At 45.0% G+C, this 19,808-nt stretch overlaps 1 protein-coding gene across 17 annotated transcripts in view; it reads right to left on the bottom strand.

Annotated features, from left to right (window-relative positions):
• RBFOX2 (RNA binding fox-1 homolog 2) overlaps positions 1-18,337 on the bottom strand; it is a 279,715-nt gene extending 261,378 nt beyond the window's left edge. For 3 of the 17 annotated variants that reach the window (XM_045872608.3, XM_045872612.3, XM_045872620.3), the window contains exon 1: positions 17,923-18,325. In XM_045872608.3, the coding sequence (XP_045728564.1) occupies positions 17,923-18,108 (186 nt within the window). In that variant the 5' untranslated portion in view covers positions 18,109-18,325. Of the gene's footprint in view, positions 1-17,922 lie in introns of all 17 variants that reach the window. The other 14 variants (XM_045872607.3, XM_045872610.3, XM_064590642.1 and 11 more) reach the window with 11 other exon arrangements.
• Between the last annotated feature and the right edge of the window lie 1,471 nt (positions 18,338-19,808).

Genomic DNA, 19,808 nt, shown 5'->3' with positions numbered 1-19,808 from the left:
GTAGCAAACTATACACTTTTCTGCACCTTGAATTTTTACACTCAATGTATTTGAGTCTGCTAGGTTTGTTCATGTGGAGCTCTGATTCTTTGTAATGGCTGCATGATATCCCATTCTATGAATGTACCTTAATTCACAGATTTCCTGTCAAAGAGCATTTTGTTTTGTTCAACTGTTTGCTATTTCAAGTAATTTTGTAATGTATATTCTCACACACAGATGCAGAAGTATCTGTTGGATAAATTCCTAGAAATAGAGCTGCTGACTCAAAGAATACATGCATTTTATGTTTTAGCAGATATTGCTAAACAGCTTTTCATGAAGGGTATGTGGCTTTTCACCCCACCAGCAACATGAGTAGCTATTTCTCTACCTACACACTTAGCAATATATTGTGTTATCAAATTCTTATTCCAATGTATAGTTGTTCCAGAAACCTCCCATGATAAACTTCACAGGTTCCACTATAACACTCCTTTAACTCTGTAACCCCACGATCTAGCACATTGTACGCATTCAAATGTTGCTAAATGAATGAATGACCAAGCAAAAGAGCAGGGACTTTTGGGGCGCCTGCCTGGCTAAGGAGGTGGAGTCTGTGACTCTTGATTTCAGGGTGGTGAGTTCGAACCCCATGTTGGGCAGAGATTACTTTAAATTAGAAAAAAAAGAGTAGGGGCTTTTGCACAATGAAAGGTTTACCTTTTTTTTTTTTTTTAAAGATTTTATTTATTTGAGAGAGAGAGAGATCATGAGCAGGGAGAAGGGCAGAGGAAAAGGGAGAGGGAGAGGCAGGCTCTCCCTTGAACATGGGAGTCTGACGCAGGGCTCGATCCCAGGATCCTGAGATCATGACCTGAGCCGAAGACAGATGCTTAACCAACTGAGCCACCCAGGCGCCCCGAGGTTTACCTTTAATATAAGGAATAATGAAAATGATTTAAATATCAGCAGTGTTGCCCTTTTAGAAGGGGGGGAAGGTAAGAAAGGATGGATGGATGGATGGATGGATTCTGATCTAAAACGGTTTCTCCTGGGGGTTTTTAAAAAGCAAGAAATATTTGCCCAAAATAAAGTATTGTCCTACCTTAAAGATACACAGCCTATCTTCAAAATTTCAAGAAAGCAGAAGGGCCACCAATGCAACTCCCAAAGGAACAGTAAGATTCCTTCTTGGAAACTGCCATGGTATCCTGAAGCTTCTCACATTAATGTATTTTTACACAACTTTCCAAAAAATTGACTCTCACTGTGTATTGTACACAATCACATAGTTCGTTAACATTTCATTCATTTGCTTCTACAGTACCTGGCAGAGTTAGTGCTAAAAATCTTTCAGGCGATAAAATAAATACTGAACTCTGCACTGCCACTGGTCAGCACGTGTTTGCCATGGTCTCTGGTGCCCCAAGCAGGTAAGACGTACAGTGTTCACCATGGACCAGGCACTCCTCCAAACACATTTTACTGTATACACTAATTTAGTACTCAAAACAACTTTGCCAGGTAGAAACTATTTTCCCCATTTTACAAATGAACAACTGAAGCACAGAGGAGGTAGGTAACTTGTCCAAAGGACACACAGATAAGTAGGTATAGAGACAATTTGAATCTAAACAGTCTGATACCAGAATGGCTTTTAATCCAGTATTTTAAATACAGTATGATAACTGCTCTGATAGAGTTGTACTCACAGTATATGTTCCCAAAGTACTAGGCTTTGACATATACTCATATACTGACTGTATACCTCTATCAGAACAATTATCACATGGCATGAAAATTATCTGTGTACACACCTACTTCCCCACTGCAAATTCAAGTCTTAGTCATCACTGTGCCTGACACTACCAGACTCAATAAAATCTTTAACTGGGTTTTAAGTTAAAAGATTGAATAATAAAATATCATTTCTATTCCTTGGGCTTGTACTTCATATTTTCAACGTTGGTCCTCCTTCTGTTCCTGCGTGTCACCATTTCCTAAGACCCATCTCCTCTAAGGCAAGATCTGCTTCTCAAATTGTGCTACTTGCCTAGAGATGCTGGCCAAACCTCTAAGGCTGCCTTGGGTATATTCTTGAGAGTCCAGAAACACCAGAGAGACCCACACCACCATTCCTGCTGGGTAGGGCACTGACAGTAAAACTCCCACCCCCCACCCTACCCCCAGCAGCCACCAACATAGATCGGTGGCTCTTATCAGGAACATGGGAGTAACTTGAGCCACCTGCCAACCCATCTCTCGACTGCTAAGACAGGCGCTTTCTGCTATCGGGTTGCACAAATGCCTGGAAACCTTACACCAGGTATGAAGGAAGAAGCAATAGAGGAAACAACAGAGCATCTGGTGCCCCGCCTGCTTCCATTCACTGTGTGGGGCCAGAGACTCAGCAGGCCTCATTCACTCACGGCAAAGCCTTGGGACCATAAGGACTGTTTGGTGAGATTAGCATCTCCATATAATGGAGGTCAGCATCCTTCTAGAGTGCAAGACACATCCCCACTGGCCTCATTCTCCAAACAGCTGGAATGCTACCTCCTCTCTAATATCCTGTGGAGACAAGGTCCACTGCAGAAGCTAACTCTGAAAAGCACAGTTTTACTTGAGATCTTTAAACGCAGAAATCTCAGGGGCGCCTGGGTGGCTCAGTCGTTAAGCGTCTGCCTTCGGCTCAGGTCATGATTCCAGGGTCCTGGGATCGAGCCCCACATCGGGCTCCCTGCTCCGCGGGAAGCCTGCTTCTCCCTCTCCCACTCCCCCTGCTTGTGTTCCCTCTCTCACTGTATCTCTCTCTGTCAAATAAATAAATAAAATCTTCAAAAAAATAAATAAATAAATGCAGAAATCTCTAAGGTCACCTGGGTGGCTCAGTCTTAGGTTAAGCGTCTGCCTTTGGCTCAGGTCATGATCCCAGAGTCCTGGGAAAGAGCCCCGCATCAGGCTCCCTGCTCAGCAGGGAGTCTGCTTCTCCCTCTCCCATACCCCCTGCTCATGCTCTCTCTCTCTCTCAAATAAATCAAATCTTTAAAAAAATAAAATAAATGCAGAAATCTCTAAAGGTTAATAGAGCTAGAGTCAAGCCTAAGCATGCAATCCTTAATGCTATGTCTGAATCAGAATCCACTGTCTAGTAAACAAAAGAAAAATGTTCTGTGTTTGTTGAACCATATCTATTTACTCCCCATCAGGTCTCCGTGGCAGAGTGGTCATATCCCAAGGATGACAAGCATTCCCTCAGTCCTGGACTGTCCACAAACACAGGGGTTAAATGAAACCAACAGCAATTATGGCTGCTGAGACACAAACACCTACTAGGAACTAAACCTTCCTTTCTCACAATTCAACACCAAACTTGGTTCACTGAACAGCCTCCTGATAGCAGTGACATTCAATCAGGATAAAACTGGACATTCTGGATATGTCTGGTATAGAAGATGTCATACTGAATAAAATCACACTGCTGTTAGATTCTATGTGCAATGACTCAAGGCAGATCCTGAGTATCATTACTAACTCAATGACAAATAGGGTATCTGACCCAAAAAGAGCCCTTCTAGTACAAAAAGACAGGATCAGGAGCAGCAGACTGGGACAGGTGGAGAGCTGAGGATGCCTATCTTTTGCCCAAACATCTTTAAAGATATCATCAGTCAGATATTTGTAGGATATTCACATGAAAGAATAGAGATGCAGAATTTAGGTCTCTGACAATAAAAACCTGAAACATTAAAAAGAAAGAAGATTAGATCTCCAACCCTGTGATTCCATGAAATGCAGACTCCCACTTTATGAGGTCCTGTACTAATCAGGGTCATCCTTACCAGAGACATTTAGACATAGTAATCTCAGTAGCCCAGGACAGAGTAATCCTAATTCCAGAAACCTAACAAAACAAAACGAAACAAAATCTACAAATTGCTCTGATCTCCAAATATTGAGAAAAGAAAAGCAAAGTACAGATAGTATGCATATTAATACCACCATCTGAGTTTCTAAAAGGGATTAGAGAAACTACTATGTAGGTACTACCTATGGAAGGATACCCAGACAACTAACCATACTGGTTACCTCTAAGGAGAAAACTAGGTAGTTGGGAGAAGGCAGAGACTTTTTACTTTTTTGTGTATTTTGTATCATTCACCATGTGAATATATTATATGCTTAAAAAATAAACAACAAGGCGGGTGGGGGAGGGGGACATTCCATGTAAGGAACCCTCAGAGAAACCACACCAGAATAGTAAGAAAGACCAAGAAATGAAAGATTCTACTTAGACCTAAAGCCAAAAGTTTGAGCTTACTGCTTGCTATCATACACGCTCTCTGAGCCTGAAATAACTGAAATGAGCACATCATCTCCCTTACCTGATTGAAGCAGGGAGCTGGTCAGATAACTTCTAGATGCCTTCGGCTCTCATTTCATACTACCCACCATTATCAATCCAGTGACTTATTTATTGCTGATTATCTGATCAATAATAAAATTAGAGATGGGATAACTCTGATACAAAAAACAAGCCAACAACAATAACAAATTACCATACATACAGCAACTAATTATCCCATTGAACCTCCCCCAAATATGAACTACAGGAAAGTGAGATAAACACATGAAGCCTCTAATACAATGCGTGGCACATACAAGTACACACGAAATTTTAGCAAAATCCCTATTCAAAACCCTGGATACTTTCTGTGCCTGTGGTGGTAGCAGCAGGCGCGCCTTCGGCATTCAGACCAAGGCCAGCCAGTTCACGGACCTGTCAGCACCGTGCCTCGGAAATGCTCGGCCAGCAAACGCACCACTGGCACCAAGGACCACACGTCCATCCAGATGAATGTGGCCGAGGCTGACGAGGTCACAAGTAGCTTCAACTGCCAGTTTAAAACCTAGGCTATCTGTGGGACCGTTAGCAGGATGGGTGAGTCAGATGACTCCATCCTCCAACTGGCCAAAGCCGACAGCATCGTTTCAAAGAACTTCTGACTGGAAAGGACCATGGATGTGGAATATTTGTCATAAATAAATAGTAAAATCGAAAAAAACGAAACCCACTGGCTAGATCCAAATTACTGAAGAAACGGGATCTGTGACTTCTACATGAATCAACTGTCAGATAACAGACAAAATGTTTTCAATATTAAATATATGTCACGTGAAGACAATGAAGTTCATGTTCACTATTCATTCTTTCTCAATCATACCCTGTGGTCTAAGGAGCACAAGGCCCAAAGGAAAAGGCACTGAATAAAGAGCCACAAAATCTGGTAGAAGCACCAGTTTTGCCACTTCCTAGTCATGAGGCTTAAAGAAGTATATCTTTACCATCTGAAAAATAGGAAAAAGAATCACCTATCTTTTGGGGTTGTTTTAGGGAATATACAGGAACCTGTATCAAAGCATTTCATAAACTATAAAACATAATATAAATTTAATTGTTGTACATTATCTGCAATTTTAGTCACCAAGCTTCAAATCCAAAGATGGTGATTACAGAAAAAGCAACAAAAATTATTAAAGAGATTTTTACAAATAGATCCTATAATGACTGCTTTATTTTTTTTCAACAAACATTTACTGTGTTCTTACTATAATATCTCTCTGACACTATGGAGAAGCCAAGGATACAAAGACTAAGAGACTATTCCTGCCTTTAAAGAAGCCAAGGGGAGCCTGGATGGCTCAGTGGGTCAAGCATCTGACTCTTCATTTCGGCTCAGATCAGAATCTCAGGGTACTGGGATTGAGCCCCATGTCCAGCTCCACGTTCAGTGGGGAGTCTGCTTGAGATTCTCTCTCTCCTTCTCCCTCCACCCCTTTCCCCGCTATGCTCACTCTCTCTCTCTCTAAAAAAAAATAAACCTTTAAAAAAAAAACAATTGGGGTACATGAAATTAAGGTATAATAAAAAATCGCTATTACATATTGAACACCTATTATGTGTCAGGCCCTGAATAAGCACATTATATACATCATCTCTTTTAATTCTTACACTATATATTTTACAAGGGAAGAAGCTGAGGCTTAGAAAGGTTAAATAACTTAGCCAAGATCATACAACTGTGATATGGAAAAGCTAAGGCTCCAACTCAGCTCTGTCTGGAACCCATTCTATTTTTTATAATCTTGGAGTGGGAAAAACTTTTCTAAGCCAGGGACAGACAGACAGACAGACAGACACACACACACACACACACACACACACCCAGAACCCATTCCTGAAAACATTAGTAGACCTTGTTACATTAAAAAATAATAACAACCTTGGGATGCCTGGCTGTCTCTGTCAGTACGGCATGCAACTGTTGATATCAAGGTTGTGAGTTCGAGGAGCCCCACGTTGGGTGTAGAGATTACTTAAAAATAAAAAATCTTAAAAAAATAAAAATAAAAATAATTTTTTTAAAAATCTTAAAAAATAAAAATTAACTTCTGATATAGTCATTGAAAATAGCAGTGTGCAAAGGCATGCAGAGAGTTTGCAAGTGTGTGTGGAAAAAAAGGAGAGGATAACACAAGAAATAAACAATGGGGGTTAGTTGTTTACTGAAGGGGTACAGAGCACTTGGGGAACCAGACGCTTCACTAAATACATTTTTGTAAATTCAGAGTTGCATCTGCTTATGAAAAGTAAAATGTGGTAGTTCAAATTTTGTTTAACTTTATTCCAAAGTTATTTGATTTTTCTTTTCTCAGCAGAATGACACCTATTCCCATTTCTCAAAGAGCAATCGATGGAAAACAGTTTGGGACACTCTGAATTACACAATTTCCTCGCCTAAAACAGGATGCTGGGCCAGTCAGGCTTTTCTCTTGTATTGGAATTGATACTTTTTTTTAACTGAAGTATGGTTGACAAATTGTTTAGGTTTCTTCAAACTCTGGGATACTGTTAAACCAAACAAGTATTTACTATTTGCCTAAAACTAACACTGAAAAAAAAACAATTCATAGTGAAGCTCAAATCCAGTAAGGGTAAATGATTCCCACAAAAGCCCAAGAAAATCAGACACAAGGTTTCCTGAAACAGGCTTCCCAGGATTAAAAAGCAAAGGATAACACTTCCAAACTACTCCTAGAAACAGAAATGCAAAGTAAACATAAAGGAAAACTGCACATACACACAAATACATGGGTATCTGCTAATCACAGCATTTTTACACAGCTGACAAAAATCACTAATGGTCCGTGATAAGCACCTTTCTGAAAGACTTCTGCTATATGTACGCAAAACGCCAAAATTAACCAATTGATTTCCAACACTGTAAAACATAGCCAGATCAAAGCCAAAATGTTGCAGCAAAAAGATCTATTTGGAATCACAACAAGCAGCTAGAGACCTGTAACACCAAGTAGAGAGACCAAAAAAATGTGTCTATTATGCATATGAGCAGCAGCTGGGGATGGGGAGGGGGCTGCCAAGAGAAACAGTAACTTCTAAGCCCCCACACGCACCTTTTAAATATGACCAGCATCACTTCAAAGTCTGAGATGATATCAAAATTAGCCAAATCAGCTTATTCAAAGTCACGAGTCAGACTATAGCTTCAAGTAGGAACACAACACACAGAACACACAGTAAACCACACAGGTCAGGATGGCAGGGCCGACATGTATCAAATGGCCCTGCATCAGTGACAGCCACGTAGCACCTCTCCCTGTTCTTCGAACAAGTCTGCCCCTGCCTCTCTCACAGAGACACAGCAGGGAGACCAGACGCGTGCTTTCAAAACAAGCCCTACCAACTCCCGTAAGCTTTGCCAAAACTCCCACCATGAGAGGCAGCCATTGTGGGGACTTCCTGAAGTTCCAACAAAGTCCTCCAACCCATTGTGCCAGCTATTGACAGGGACAGTGTTCCTGCAAGTTTGTATGAGGTGCAAACCAATGAGTTAAGCTTTGTGGACGCTGGGAGCCACCACAAAACGTCTTCCAATTTTGCCAGGTTTTGCTTTGAAATCGCACAATCCTACAACCCCATCCCCTGGAAACCAAGAAAGAGCAGGTGAAAGCTGTCAAAGCCACATATTCAGCGCATTAGGGGACAAGACAGTCTGAATAGGGGATAAGCGACCTCATCTGCAGACTCTTTTGCACAGGATGGGGGGGAGTAAGAAAAGAGGGGAGAGGAAGCTAAACAATTCCTGCTTTTTACCCAAAATTATTTTTTTAGCCCAAAATTATGATCCACCCTCCTCAGAATTTTTGTGGCATACTGAACTGCAGAAGGAAAAAAAAAGGAAAAGAAAACTTAAGGCTGTAAATGGAACTGTATAAAACTCCCCCAGAGAGGATGACCTACGAAACTAAGCTCCACACAACAAGGGCTAACTAGGCAGCTGCTTTTCTACTTGTCTAACAGTCCAAGATAAATAGAGCAGGCTCATGGAAGCCCACCAACTTCCAGAAAAATGGAACCAAAGTCCTCCTGACTCAGGACAAACCACATACCCCTGAAATAAGTCCCTAAATGAAATCCATATAGGTCTGTTTTGGGAAATCATTCTGGCTGACAGCAATTAACGCCCCTCCTCCAAACAGCTGCCAATGTGCAGAGGAAAAAGCTGCTCAAAATAAGGCAAATGGAAGAACGTCCCATGATCCTCTGTTCCCAAAGTGTTCCAACTCAAGCAGTAGCTGGAGCCCACATTCAAACCCCAGAGTGCCCCCAACCAGGTCTGCACTGCATCTAGGTCCACTAGGACAGTTTCTGGCCCCGCCCACGCAAAACCCCATCGCTGAGAGTCCCACAGCAACCTTGCCCATCCTTCATGATAAATCATGCCTTGCTGTGATATTTACGATTAGGATCTGACAAAATCGATTCAGCCAAAAAGAAAAATAAACAGTATGCTTCCTCAAAAACCACATGTGCCTGGAATAAAATATCCAATACTTGGTGCAAAATCTCTTTTCCTCAGCAAAGGAGAAACCAAGGAACCAGCCTTCACATGGGAAAAAATCCCACATACCAAGGTATTATCTGAGGACTTAGGTCCCTAAAAACCCAAGTATTATGGTTGAACACACCCAAGTATTACGGGAAGTCTAAACTTCAAAGGCTGTTTCCACCCTTGGGAAAATGTGTTTCTAAGCAGTTACTCAACCATTATCATTTAAAATTCAAAATTGTCATCTACTTCATAAGCAGTATTTATCATGTGTCCCATATCCTCAGCTGAAATTTCTAGATGCCACGTACATGCAGGATACGTCAGAAGTGGTATTACTGGCTGCTCTCGCGCTCATTCCCTTCTTAGAACCTGCTTTATTCATTCAGAATCCGAAAAGCCAGAGGCATTACAAAGTATACCTGGTTGCCTGTAAAGGGGCCCCAACTAAGTAGTCAGGGAAATCTTGAGGTTAGAGAACAGGCGAGGATTATATAGCAGCACAAATCAGAAGCTGAGCGGGAAGGAGGCGGGAGAACAAGGGACAGGGGAGAGAATTTCTGTAAAATACATCTATGAATCTATTTCCAAGGTTGCGGTGTAAAAGAACTCTATCAAGTTTCCTCATTTTCAAGCACATCCAATGAGTGATCTGGAAAACAACATGCATTTTGTGAGGTGTCTCAGTTGGTATTTTTCCTGTACCCACAAAAGAAGCTATAATAGCTTATGAAATTCATTGGTTGAGAAGGGAAAGGTTAAGGTCCACAGTTGATCAAATGAGCTTAGTCCCAAATGGTGGTAATATCTCCAAACTCAAACACTCCAGAATCTCTCAGCAGCACTGTAAAAGACAGATCAACAGACTGCTCCAATGAACTGGAACAGGTTAGCTCTAATTGCCCCTTACTTGTGTGGTTCCTCTCTTTTCCTTAACCACACCATCACAAAGGCGCTTTTTACACATACACACGTGCACTCAATTAATATCTGAGCACAGGAAACTAAACATTAGGTTGCCATGCCCACCCAACACATTCAGCAGTTAAATTCCACCCCCGCTTCTGTTTTTAAAGACCCTTTTCTCACCTTTAACCCTGATATCAATGGAAAGATCAGGTACCATTCACAAATCCCACAACACCCAGTCTTCACATGAGCTGGAAAGCAGACCAAGAGCCAGACCCCCCAGGGAAAATCTGGAGAAACAATTAAAGCCATCTGCAGGCCCTACTGAGGAACAGAAAGACAAAGTTCAATTCAACAAGAATCACAGTTTCTTGACTACTGGGGCGCAGGCACAGTGCTAAATCCTAGGGATCCCAAAGGATCCCTCGATCTCACAGTCTGGGTAGGCATGGAGGGGCAGACATCTGAACAAATGGTAAAGCAAAATGTGCTAAAACAGAGCTATGGACACCGTGTTTTAGAAACCGGCAGGATGTGGGAGGGACGGGAGCAGACACAAAAGGCATCCAGGAGGAGTCAGTACCCCAAATGATTCTTAAAGATTGAGCCTTACAGGTGTGAGAGAGAGAGAGATGCTGAGGCAGGAATTTCGGGTAGAAAAACAGAAACAAAAGCACAAAGGTATGAATGAGCCCGCGTGGCACAGCATGCTCAGGAAACTAGAAGCTCCGCACCACGGACTAAGAGGTGGACTGCAGAAAATTCGATGAGGCTACAAAGACAGGCTGAAGTCAGGCCAGAAGGAGGCCAAGCGAGAGAATGGACTTTATCTGGAAGTCAAAGACAAACTATCAAGTGTTTTTAAAAATTAAACTCTTTTAGGTAGGTGACTCTTCGTAGTCTGCAGGGAGGTTTGAAGACTGGAGAGGGACCACAAGAGACAAAGGCATCCCAGCTCAATTTCCACAAACCAGAATGAGAGCAAAATTGCCATCTATTTGATGTAATATATTTAACTAGCAAACCTTGTAACATTTGAAACACAACCGACATTTTCACCACTCCTGCATCCTGGGTACCACCCGAACGGCCAGTGCATCTGTCACACCCACTCCCAGTGGAGATCCCACAGCTTCCACGAAAAGTCCACATGCTCAATGCAGGCATTGTGATAACTCACTAGCTCTTTTAGTGCTTAGCAAAGAAGTAAACCTCTCCTCTTCCTCCTCCTCCTCTAACTAGAAAGCCCATTCACCTCCTCCACCCAGATGCCGAGCAAATTCAGTTCAACACACTGCTCATCTCTAGTAGTCCCTAACTCTGACACTTAATCAATCAGAAACGCATTAACCACTCCATGCTGATCAAGCAGTAAGCAGGAACTCACGGAGTGCTGTACAGCAGGTTATAAGGGAGGCAAGGAATACACAGTTACTCCTGGGCTCCATGATAGACACTTTAAATCATCTCAGTTACTCATTAGGGCAGCTCATAAGAGTATGTATTAATTCTCCCAGTTCACAGATGTGTAATCAGGAGCTCAGATGTTAGACATTCTACCAAAGGTTATTAATCGGCTAAGTGGAAAAGCCAGGAGTCAAACCCAAAATGAGAAAATCTAAACAGTGTTTCTTTCACTACCCCATTCTTCAAGTATACACGGATATTAAACATAATTATATACATTAAGGTTGACCGCAATAATAGTAACAACAACAATATCTCCCCTTTAAAAACTAAGAGGGGACCCATAACGTACAGTCTCAGATCAAGGGTTCACTCAGAACAGTCATAATTAAGTGATCACAACTGGGATCTCCAAATGCTACTAAAAAGATAACAACTGAGCATTGGTGACCCAAAAATATTCAGACTCAAATAATCAAAGCAACCTGGCTATACTTCAGAGAAATGTATCAAATCTTCCATACACTTTCCCCTCAGAGACCCTACGACAACATCTGAAAAAACTCATGGCTGACTGCTCATTCTCTCTCTCTCTCAAGTGATTTCCCAAACAACTTTACCCACCCAAATTACAGAAATATGTCCAAGATTCACATGGCAGTTCTGATCCGATTTGCCCCAATCCTGGCTCAAGCAGCTTTGCACTACCCTCCTAACTAGATCAGTGCCAGCCAATGGGTTTATTCAAGCTGATCTGTGATGGATTAGATAATGAAACCTTAGCCATGTAAGCTGCCTGCTTGTATCGGGGCTGTAGGGGAGAAGAATAAGAAATCCAATACTCCTAGGGGCCACCTAAAACACCAAGTGCACTCGCCATCCCTTGCTCCATCTGTCCACTCATCCAATTACTGCCATTTCCTTCCCATCGTCCCTGACACTCTTCCCTTCGGTCTTTGGGAGGGAGAGCACATAGGCACCAGAATAAAGGCGTTTACTATGCTCTACAAATGCATATCAACAAAAATTCAAGCAAAGCCATTCACTAAAATGACTGTCTTTACTGTTTCTACAAATTATGAAAGCCTGGCATCAAACTGACGACCTGAGAGATGCCAAACTGGAGCTGCACTGGTAACATTCTTGTTTACACAAAGTAGTGGAGCGAGTGTCTTTCTCCCCAATCCTGTAATCTTGAGGCCTGTCTGCACCAGTCTGTTTTATACCAAAATGAAAGTTAAATCTCTAGTTAGTTTCTGTTGTGTTCACATGTCAGTGTGAGAGAGAAAAACATGACAAGGTGGCTAGAAAATGGGAGAGGGAGTTGGAAGACAAATTCAACTCAGGCTAGTCTCATGAGTCACCCTAAAGAATAGTCCTACTTCGAATTCAGATCTGTCTGTCCTTCTTCTCAAAGACATTCCAAGTGTTACATTCACAGGCTTTCCTTGTGAGGCTTGAAAAAAAATCAGTAATTTTTAAGGTGACTGTGCCTCAGTTTCTCCATCTACAATATTTAAAGCTCTGGTAGTATTATAGGCTGAATGTCTGTGTCCCCACAAAATTAATATGTTGAAGCCCTAGCCCACAGGGTGATGGTATTTGGAAGGGGGGCCTTTGGGAGGTGATGAGGTTTAGTGTAGGTCATAAGGGTGGGACCCCCATGATGGGATTAGTACCCTTCTAAGAAGAGGAAGAGAGAGATCTCTCTCCGTCCAGGAACATACACCCAGAAAAGGCCATGTGAGAAGCCAGGAAGAGAACCCCTCAGCAGACACCAAATCTGCCAGCACCTTGATCTTGGGACTTCGAGCCTCCAGAATTGTGAGAAATAAATTTCTGTTGTTTAAGCCACCCAGTCTTTGGTATTTTGTTATGGTGCTCGAGGAGACTAAGACAAGTAGAAATGAAAAATTCAATAATTTTTGTGAGACATCGTTCATGAAATTACTTGGAAGGAAAGCACATTATTTTTATAGTTCTACTCAAATGGTAGCACCATGTTCAGCATCAGCACCAAACACCCAAGCGAGAATCCACAGAGACATCCACCTAGTAGGAAAGAAACAAGCAAATGGGAAGATAAACTATTACAAGAAATGAAGCATACACATAGAAATCACAGGCTACCTGGAACCTGTGCCCTAAGACCAGAAAGAAAGCTTTCCTACTACCAGAATAACAACTGCTGAACCCACTTAACTAAACTGGATTTATGACTCGATGGTCAGAAGCAGTTAGCTGGCCATATAATAATCACATACCAACATTTCACTGCCATAAAGAATTTTGCTGAAAGCTAGAAGTAATAATTAAGGTGCACTTTCCCTTATTTATACAGCAGCTAAGTTCCTAGAAAATCACACAAAAACTGAATTTTTGATCATCAAATTGTTTATATTCACTAGAAGAGCTGACCAAAAGAATTCACTTCCCAGTATCTTTTATAAATAAAAGCCCAAGTTTCACACAGATCAGACTTGCCTACAGTGAAATGAACCCCCCATACCTATAGATGTAACTCATTTAACTTTTCACGAGGTTAGAGTACAGTATTCCCAGCACCCTCTTTAACAACTAACTACATTTCTCAAACCATATTTCAATTTTCAGGTTGAATTTGTCTCTTCCCTCCTCCCCCGCTCAGGGTTCTCTATTTCTATACTGTTTTCAGGGCTGTGCTAACCCCTCTTCTGTCCACATAAGGCCTTGAAAGGCACGATCCTTCCTCTCTCTCCCCCATGGTTCCTTCTTAGCCAAAGGATTATAACATAAGCACCACAGACTCTCTCATGTCCTCTCTGCCCTGCTTTGGGAAGTAATGATTTACTCCAAAAGCTTCCTGGCTGTAACTCAACAGGGTTCAGCTTTGGAATCTACAGCTTCGAGTTGTAGTTCCATTTAGTAAGCAGCCTTGGGAAATTAACCCCAGTAAAGGACTTCTTTCTGTAAAAAAAGTTAATCCTTTGACACACAGAAGATTGAAGAATTTCATAAACAAACTCTCACCCCTGAATTTCATGATTTTTTCCATCCCTTAATCATTTGTGAAAAGTAAATTTCAACTTCACAGGGATTGAGCATTTACTATGTACCTAAAACTGTTAGGTATTACAAAGGATAAAACAAAGAAAATATAGTTCATCTTCTAGAAGCTTACAGTCTCACTAGGGAAACAAGAATAAAACAAGGAACAACACAAGTTGATGCATAATTAAGCATCAATATAAGAGGAGGCCAGAGGAGAGTCTGACTGGTGTGAACGAAGTTGTCAGCGAAGGCTTCCTAGAAGGAGCTATGACCTCAGAAAAACTCCATTTGTGTTAAGCTATAAGAAAAAAAAACAAAAAACATGTGCTTTAAGACCAACGCTTATACCAAAAAGGTTGGCTACTCGAGATTTTTTAAGTGCCTATTTGTATAGGGCCTATAGGCATTTCTACACAGCCATGATCATCTCCTAAGACTGCCTCTCCCCTGCTCCTTCTGCTCCAGCCCCATTGGCCTCTTGTTCTCAAACACATCAAGTGCACTTCTTTCTCAATGCCCCTGCACCCACAGTTCCTCCACCTGAACCCCTTTCCCTCAGATATCTGAATGGTCTATTCCCTCCTTCACTTCATTCTAAGGTAACCCATCAGAAAGGCCTTTCCTAACCATCTTCACTCTCCATCCCTCTCCCTGCTTTATTTTTCTCCTTGGCACTTACCACCCCCTAATAGCAGTTGTTGATTTCTTTACTGTCTCTTTCCATGAGATTATTAGTTACATGAGAGCAGAGTCTTTGTTTATTGCCATGTCTCCTAGGCTCTAAAACAGAGGCTGGCACATAGCAGCTGCTCAATAAACATTAGTTAAATGAATATTAAATATCCTACCATTATTATCAGAATCATATAGCAAAGTACTAGAAGTGTGAGTCACCCAGCGTTAAATTTCATCTTTTCAGGAATATTACTTCTCCTTTACTCAGATTTTAACTCAAATTTCAACCTTCCCATTAAGCCTTCCTTGACCATTTCAGCAGGAATGACCATCTCCTTCTTCTGGACCCACTGGCACAAATCCTCAGCATACTTTGGCTCTAAATTATGCAATGACTTGTGACATGCATCCACCCCATGGTATCTCCGCTGCTGTTCCTCTGGAACTTACACACACTCACAAAACCACACATACACACGTGCGTGCTCTTTTTTAAATTTTTCACCCATTTTTGTCTCTCCACCCAGACTGGAAACACCAAGCACCTTAAGGTCAGGGAACTCGATATATTTTTTAGAAGATGATTTAGAAATCATCCTGTACAAACCCTTTATTTTACAACTAAGGAAACAGAGGCCCCCAAAAGAAGGGATTTTCCCAGTAGCATACAGCTAGTTGAAGGCACAGGGCTAGATCAATGATGATTTGAATACCTGTGTGACATGGTGTGTCAGAACTACAGCAATGAGAATGCATAACCTGAAAAATAAATAAAGATCCACAAATACACAGAGTGAGAAAAAGATTCTCTGTGGGATAGTTCTAAGTTGCCCATTTGTACCCAAGGGGCCTCATCCACCCCTTCCTCTGCATACTCCAAAGTCCCTATACACTGCTCTATTTCCAAATACTACTATCCTTAGCCATTTTGAAGGCAACCAGCAAATAATGGGCCCCGGGAGGAAAGGAGAGGAGAGGGAGGGGGGGTGTCTGTTAACCGTGATTGACAGAAACAATGAATGAATACAAAAACATATACAGATTTACACACACACACACCAAGCAGATAGTGCTCACCAGCACCCACATCCAGTTACCTCTTCTGATCAGCCAATGTTAACCCACATCACCTCAAGTCTCCCCATGTTCCTCAATATTTTTTCCATGGCCCTGAGCTTTTACTCCTCACAATCCCTCTGCCTGACAAGAGTCCTGATGGAGAACAAAAGCAGGCAAACAAAACAAAAGAATTCAAAAATAAACAGCAAGAGGGTCACTTTACCCAAATCAACACAAGTAACTGAGCGGCCTCTGCGAAGGAGACCCATAAGCACACAGCAAATATGCCACACTTAAATACAGCTCGGTCTCTAACACAGGAAGTCAGGCAGAGCCTTGAAAAGCTGGGAGCAGAGCACAGGAAGTCTTTTAGCACTGCAGGGATTTCCAAGAGTGGTGTAATGGAGAGAGCACAGGAATAGGAATTAGAAGACTAGGCTTCTAGTTCTAGTTTTGCTACCAGCTAACTGGGTGGCCTTAGGCAAGTCACTGTCTTCTCTGGACTTTTGAGCCCCCATCTCTAAAAGGTGGTGGTTAAAACATTTTGAGACTTGAATCCCCTCCAAAAAACAAAACAAAACAAAACAAAAAGAAAAACCCACAAAGACAAAAACTACTGACTTCCCCCCCACCAGCAAAAAGTGCATGTAAACTATTCAACATAAGAATCTTCCAGGTCTAGGGGCCCCTGGGTGGCTCAGTTGTTAAGCGTCTGCCTTCGGCTCAGGTCATGATCCCAGAGTCCTGGGATCAAGCCCAGCGTCAGGCTCCCTGCTCAGCAGGAAGCCTGCTTCTCCCTCTCCCACTCCCCTTGCTTGTGTTCCCTCTCTCGCTGTGTCTCACTCTGTCAAATAAATAAATAAAATATTTAAAAAAAAAAATCTTCCAGGTCTATCCAGATGAAGAACCCCTGGAAAAGACGATGTCTCTGGTCCCTTCTATCTCTAACATTCTATGATTCTAAGAGAATTAGGCAAGTCTCTTAACAATTGCTGATATGTGAGCTCCACCATTTCACAGCAACTATTTTCTGAACAGAGACCAAATCCTAAAAGGTCCGAAGGTTTCAGCTCTTCTTCAAACTACAAAGCCAACTGACATCATCACTACCTTTCCCCTTCCCTACCCAAATCAACCAGCTTATCCTTGAGTCCACAACTCAGAATCCAGTCTCCCAACAGCCCTACAAATGGTCTTTTACACCCCAGGACATTAAAGAGCGGGTCGATATCCTCGGCCGTGTAAGAAGCAACTGGCAAAGTAAGGAGGGGCATGTCCTGGGTCTCTCTCCAGACTCATTAGCATGCTCCACAAAGTTAATGAGACCGAGCACCACGGTGTCCCCACACCACTACCGAACTCCTGGTACTTCCCACACTCCTTGTGTAACTGATTGAACCCACAAGCTAAGCCACATCCCCTTTGGGCTCTCGAGGAGTTTTCTCGCTTTTCACTCCCCTCCTTTATAATGCCGCTCCCCTTCCCCATCCCCGCGTGTGTCTAGAGCTGCCAGAAAGGTACTCCTTCTTGGGATGTTTCCCACCACTGCCCCCCCCCCCCCCCCCCCCCCAGTCCTCGACTCAGTGCAGCAGCTCTCTGGGCAAGAGACCCAGGATCTGCCGGCTTCCACTCCACCCCAAGGAACTAAGGAAGGGTCTGAAGAAATGGAATCCACCTCAGACATGTTCGATTCCCCCCCAAAACCTATTCACGCGTCGGGACCCCCACCCCCTCAGGAATCGGGACCCTCTTGGGCACACCGGGCTCCTCCTGCACCCTTCGCCTCCAAGCCGGGGAAGCCCGCCCCACCTTCCCAACCAGGCCCCGACCGGCCCCCTCCCACCTCCAAGCCAGGACCCCCAGAGGCCCTCCTCCTCCCGGCCCCCGCCGCCCTCGCGGCCCCCGCGCCGCACCCCCGCCGTAACGGGGCGCCGTCCCGCGCGGTCACCTGCATCCCGCCGCCGCCGTCGGCCACCGCCTCCTCGGTGCGCGGCCGCTTGCTCAGGCCGGGCTCGGCTCCGTCTCCTCCCCCTCCGGGCACCGGCAGCTCCAGCTCCGACTCCCGCTTCATCCCCCGGGCAGCGGCGCCGGGCCCGAGCTGAGGCGGCTGCTGCGGCTGGGCGCCTTCCGCCATCCGCCCGCGCCCCCCTCGCCTCCGGGAGCCGGGCGACCCGCGACAGGCCACCTTCCCCTGGGCCTCGGCCCCGACTGTCGCGACAGGCGGGCGCGCGCCTGCCCCCGCCCCCGCGTGCGTGCGTGCGTGCGCGCGCGCGGGCCCGGCGCCCCTCGGCGGCTGGCGGTGGCCGCTCGTCGCTCGCCGGCGGCTCGCTCGCGGCGGCCGGCGGGTCGCGACGGGCACTCGCTCGCGCCCCCACGCGCACACGCGACCCCGGCCCGGCCCGGCCCGCCGCGCGCCCCGCCTCTCGCACTCACGGAGCTCGCCCGCCGGCCCGCGCTCGCTCCTTCACACTGTCCCTCGCCACACGCCGGGCCGAGGGAGGAAGGGGGCGGTCCGGGCTCCCGAGGCGTGGGGAGGGCTGTTTGTTTGGGGGGGGGAGGGGCTCGGGGCCGGAACGAGCTGACTGGCCGGGAGCCTCCGACCCGCCACTGTGGCAGCACCGGGAAGGCGGGCGGAGAGAAAGGAGGAGGGAGGGACCGGGATCTGGGACTCCAGCCCGCGCGGGAGGCTGTGGCGGGGCGGGGGCGGCGGGGGAGGGGCCAGCGCCCCTCGGCAATCTCCGCCTCCTCCGCTCCGGGCGTCCGAGGGAGGCCGGGAAGAGATCGGGGGAGTTCGGGAATCTCCGGCCCGGGCGAGGGCTTGTCCTGGAGGCGCCGCGCTGCTGGAGTGCCGGCCCGCGCGGAGGAGGCGGGGTCTGCGCTTTAAGGGCGGGGCCACAGCCCAGGGCGGGCGGGGCCACAGCCCAGGGCGGGCGGGGCCACAGCCCAGGGCGGGCGGGGCCACAGCCCAGGGCGGGCGGGGCCACAGCCCAGGGCGGGCGGGGCTTGAGAGGTCCAAGGGCCGGGGAGGGCCAGTCTTGGAAGCTGTGACCCGAGTTCGCCCAGGTGGCAGCGCTGGTTCCAGCCGAGGAAAGAGGAGCTCTGTGGAAGAGAGCTCTTTGCCTGCTCCTCTTCCCGCAGAAGGAAGGGGACCTCGACTTGGAAGGTCCGGGAATGAAGCCACCACTACACGGCTCTCCCCAGTTCTGAAAGACTTTAATCATAATTATTATCGCATTCCTGATCATCTTAATAACACCTGACGTTTGTAAGAGCTTTACAGTTCGCACAAGGCGTTCACAGACCCCTTTTGAAGCTGTTGGTATAGGCAGAGTAAATACCATGACCTCCGTTTCATTGATGAAGAACCTGAAGCTTAGTTAATTAAGTACTGCAGCTAAAACGTGGCAGATCCAGAGCTCAGGACACCAGATCGTATTCAGTGCCGGTGCAGCACTTTCTTGCTTCTCAGCGTCGTGCAACTGGAGATATATGTGCAGTAGCTTTTCTCTCCTACCAGACCGTAAGGAGCAAGACCTTATCTACTCCTCTGAGTTCCACATACGCTCTGTACATTATAGGGACACGGTGATGCTGCGTGAATGACCTGGATTCTGCTACCTACCTTAACCAAATTACTTCATTTCTTTGGACCCCTGCTCCATCATTGGTAAAATGAGGAGATGGTTTAGATCAGTGGTTGGTAACCAGGGCGATTTTGCCCCTTCCCCTCTCTCCCAGAACATTTGTCAACATTTGGAAACATATTTGTTTGTTACAACTGGGGGGTAAGGGGGGGGGATAAATCTGGTATCTAGTGGGTAGAGGCCAGGAATG

The sequence above is a fragment of the Mirounga angustirostris genome, unplaced genomic scaffold (assembly GCF_029215605.1).
Source record: "Mirounga angustirostris isolate CCGP_5_RB_7025 unplaced genomic scaffold, mMirAng1.0.hap1 SCAF_5, whole genome shotgun sequence".
In the NCBI taxonomy this organism is placed as follows: Eukaryota; Metazoa; Chordata; class Mammalia; order Carnivora; family Phocidae; genus Mirounga; species Mirounga angustirostris.
The sequence above is the reverse complement of the archived record's forward strand: the minus strand, read 5'-3'. Positions and strand labels throughout refer to the sequence as shown.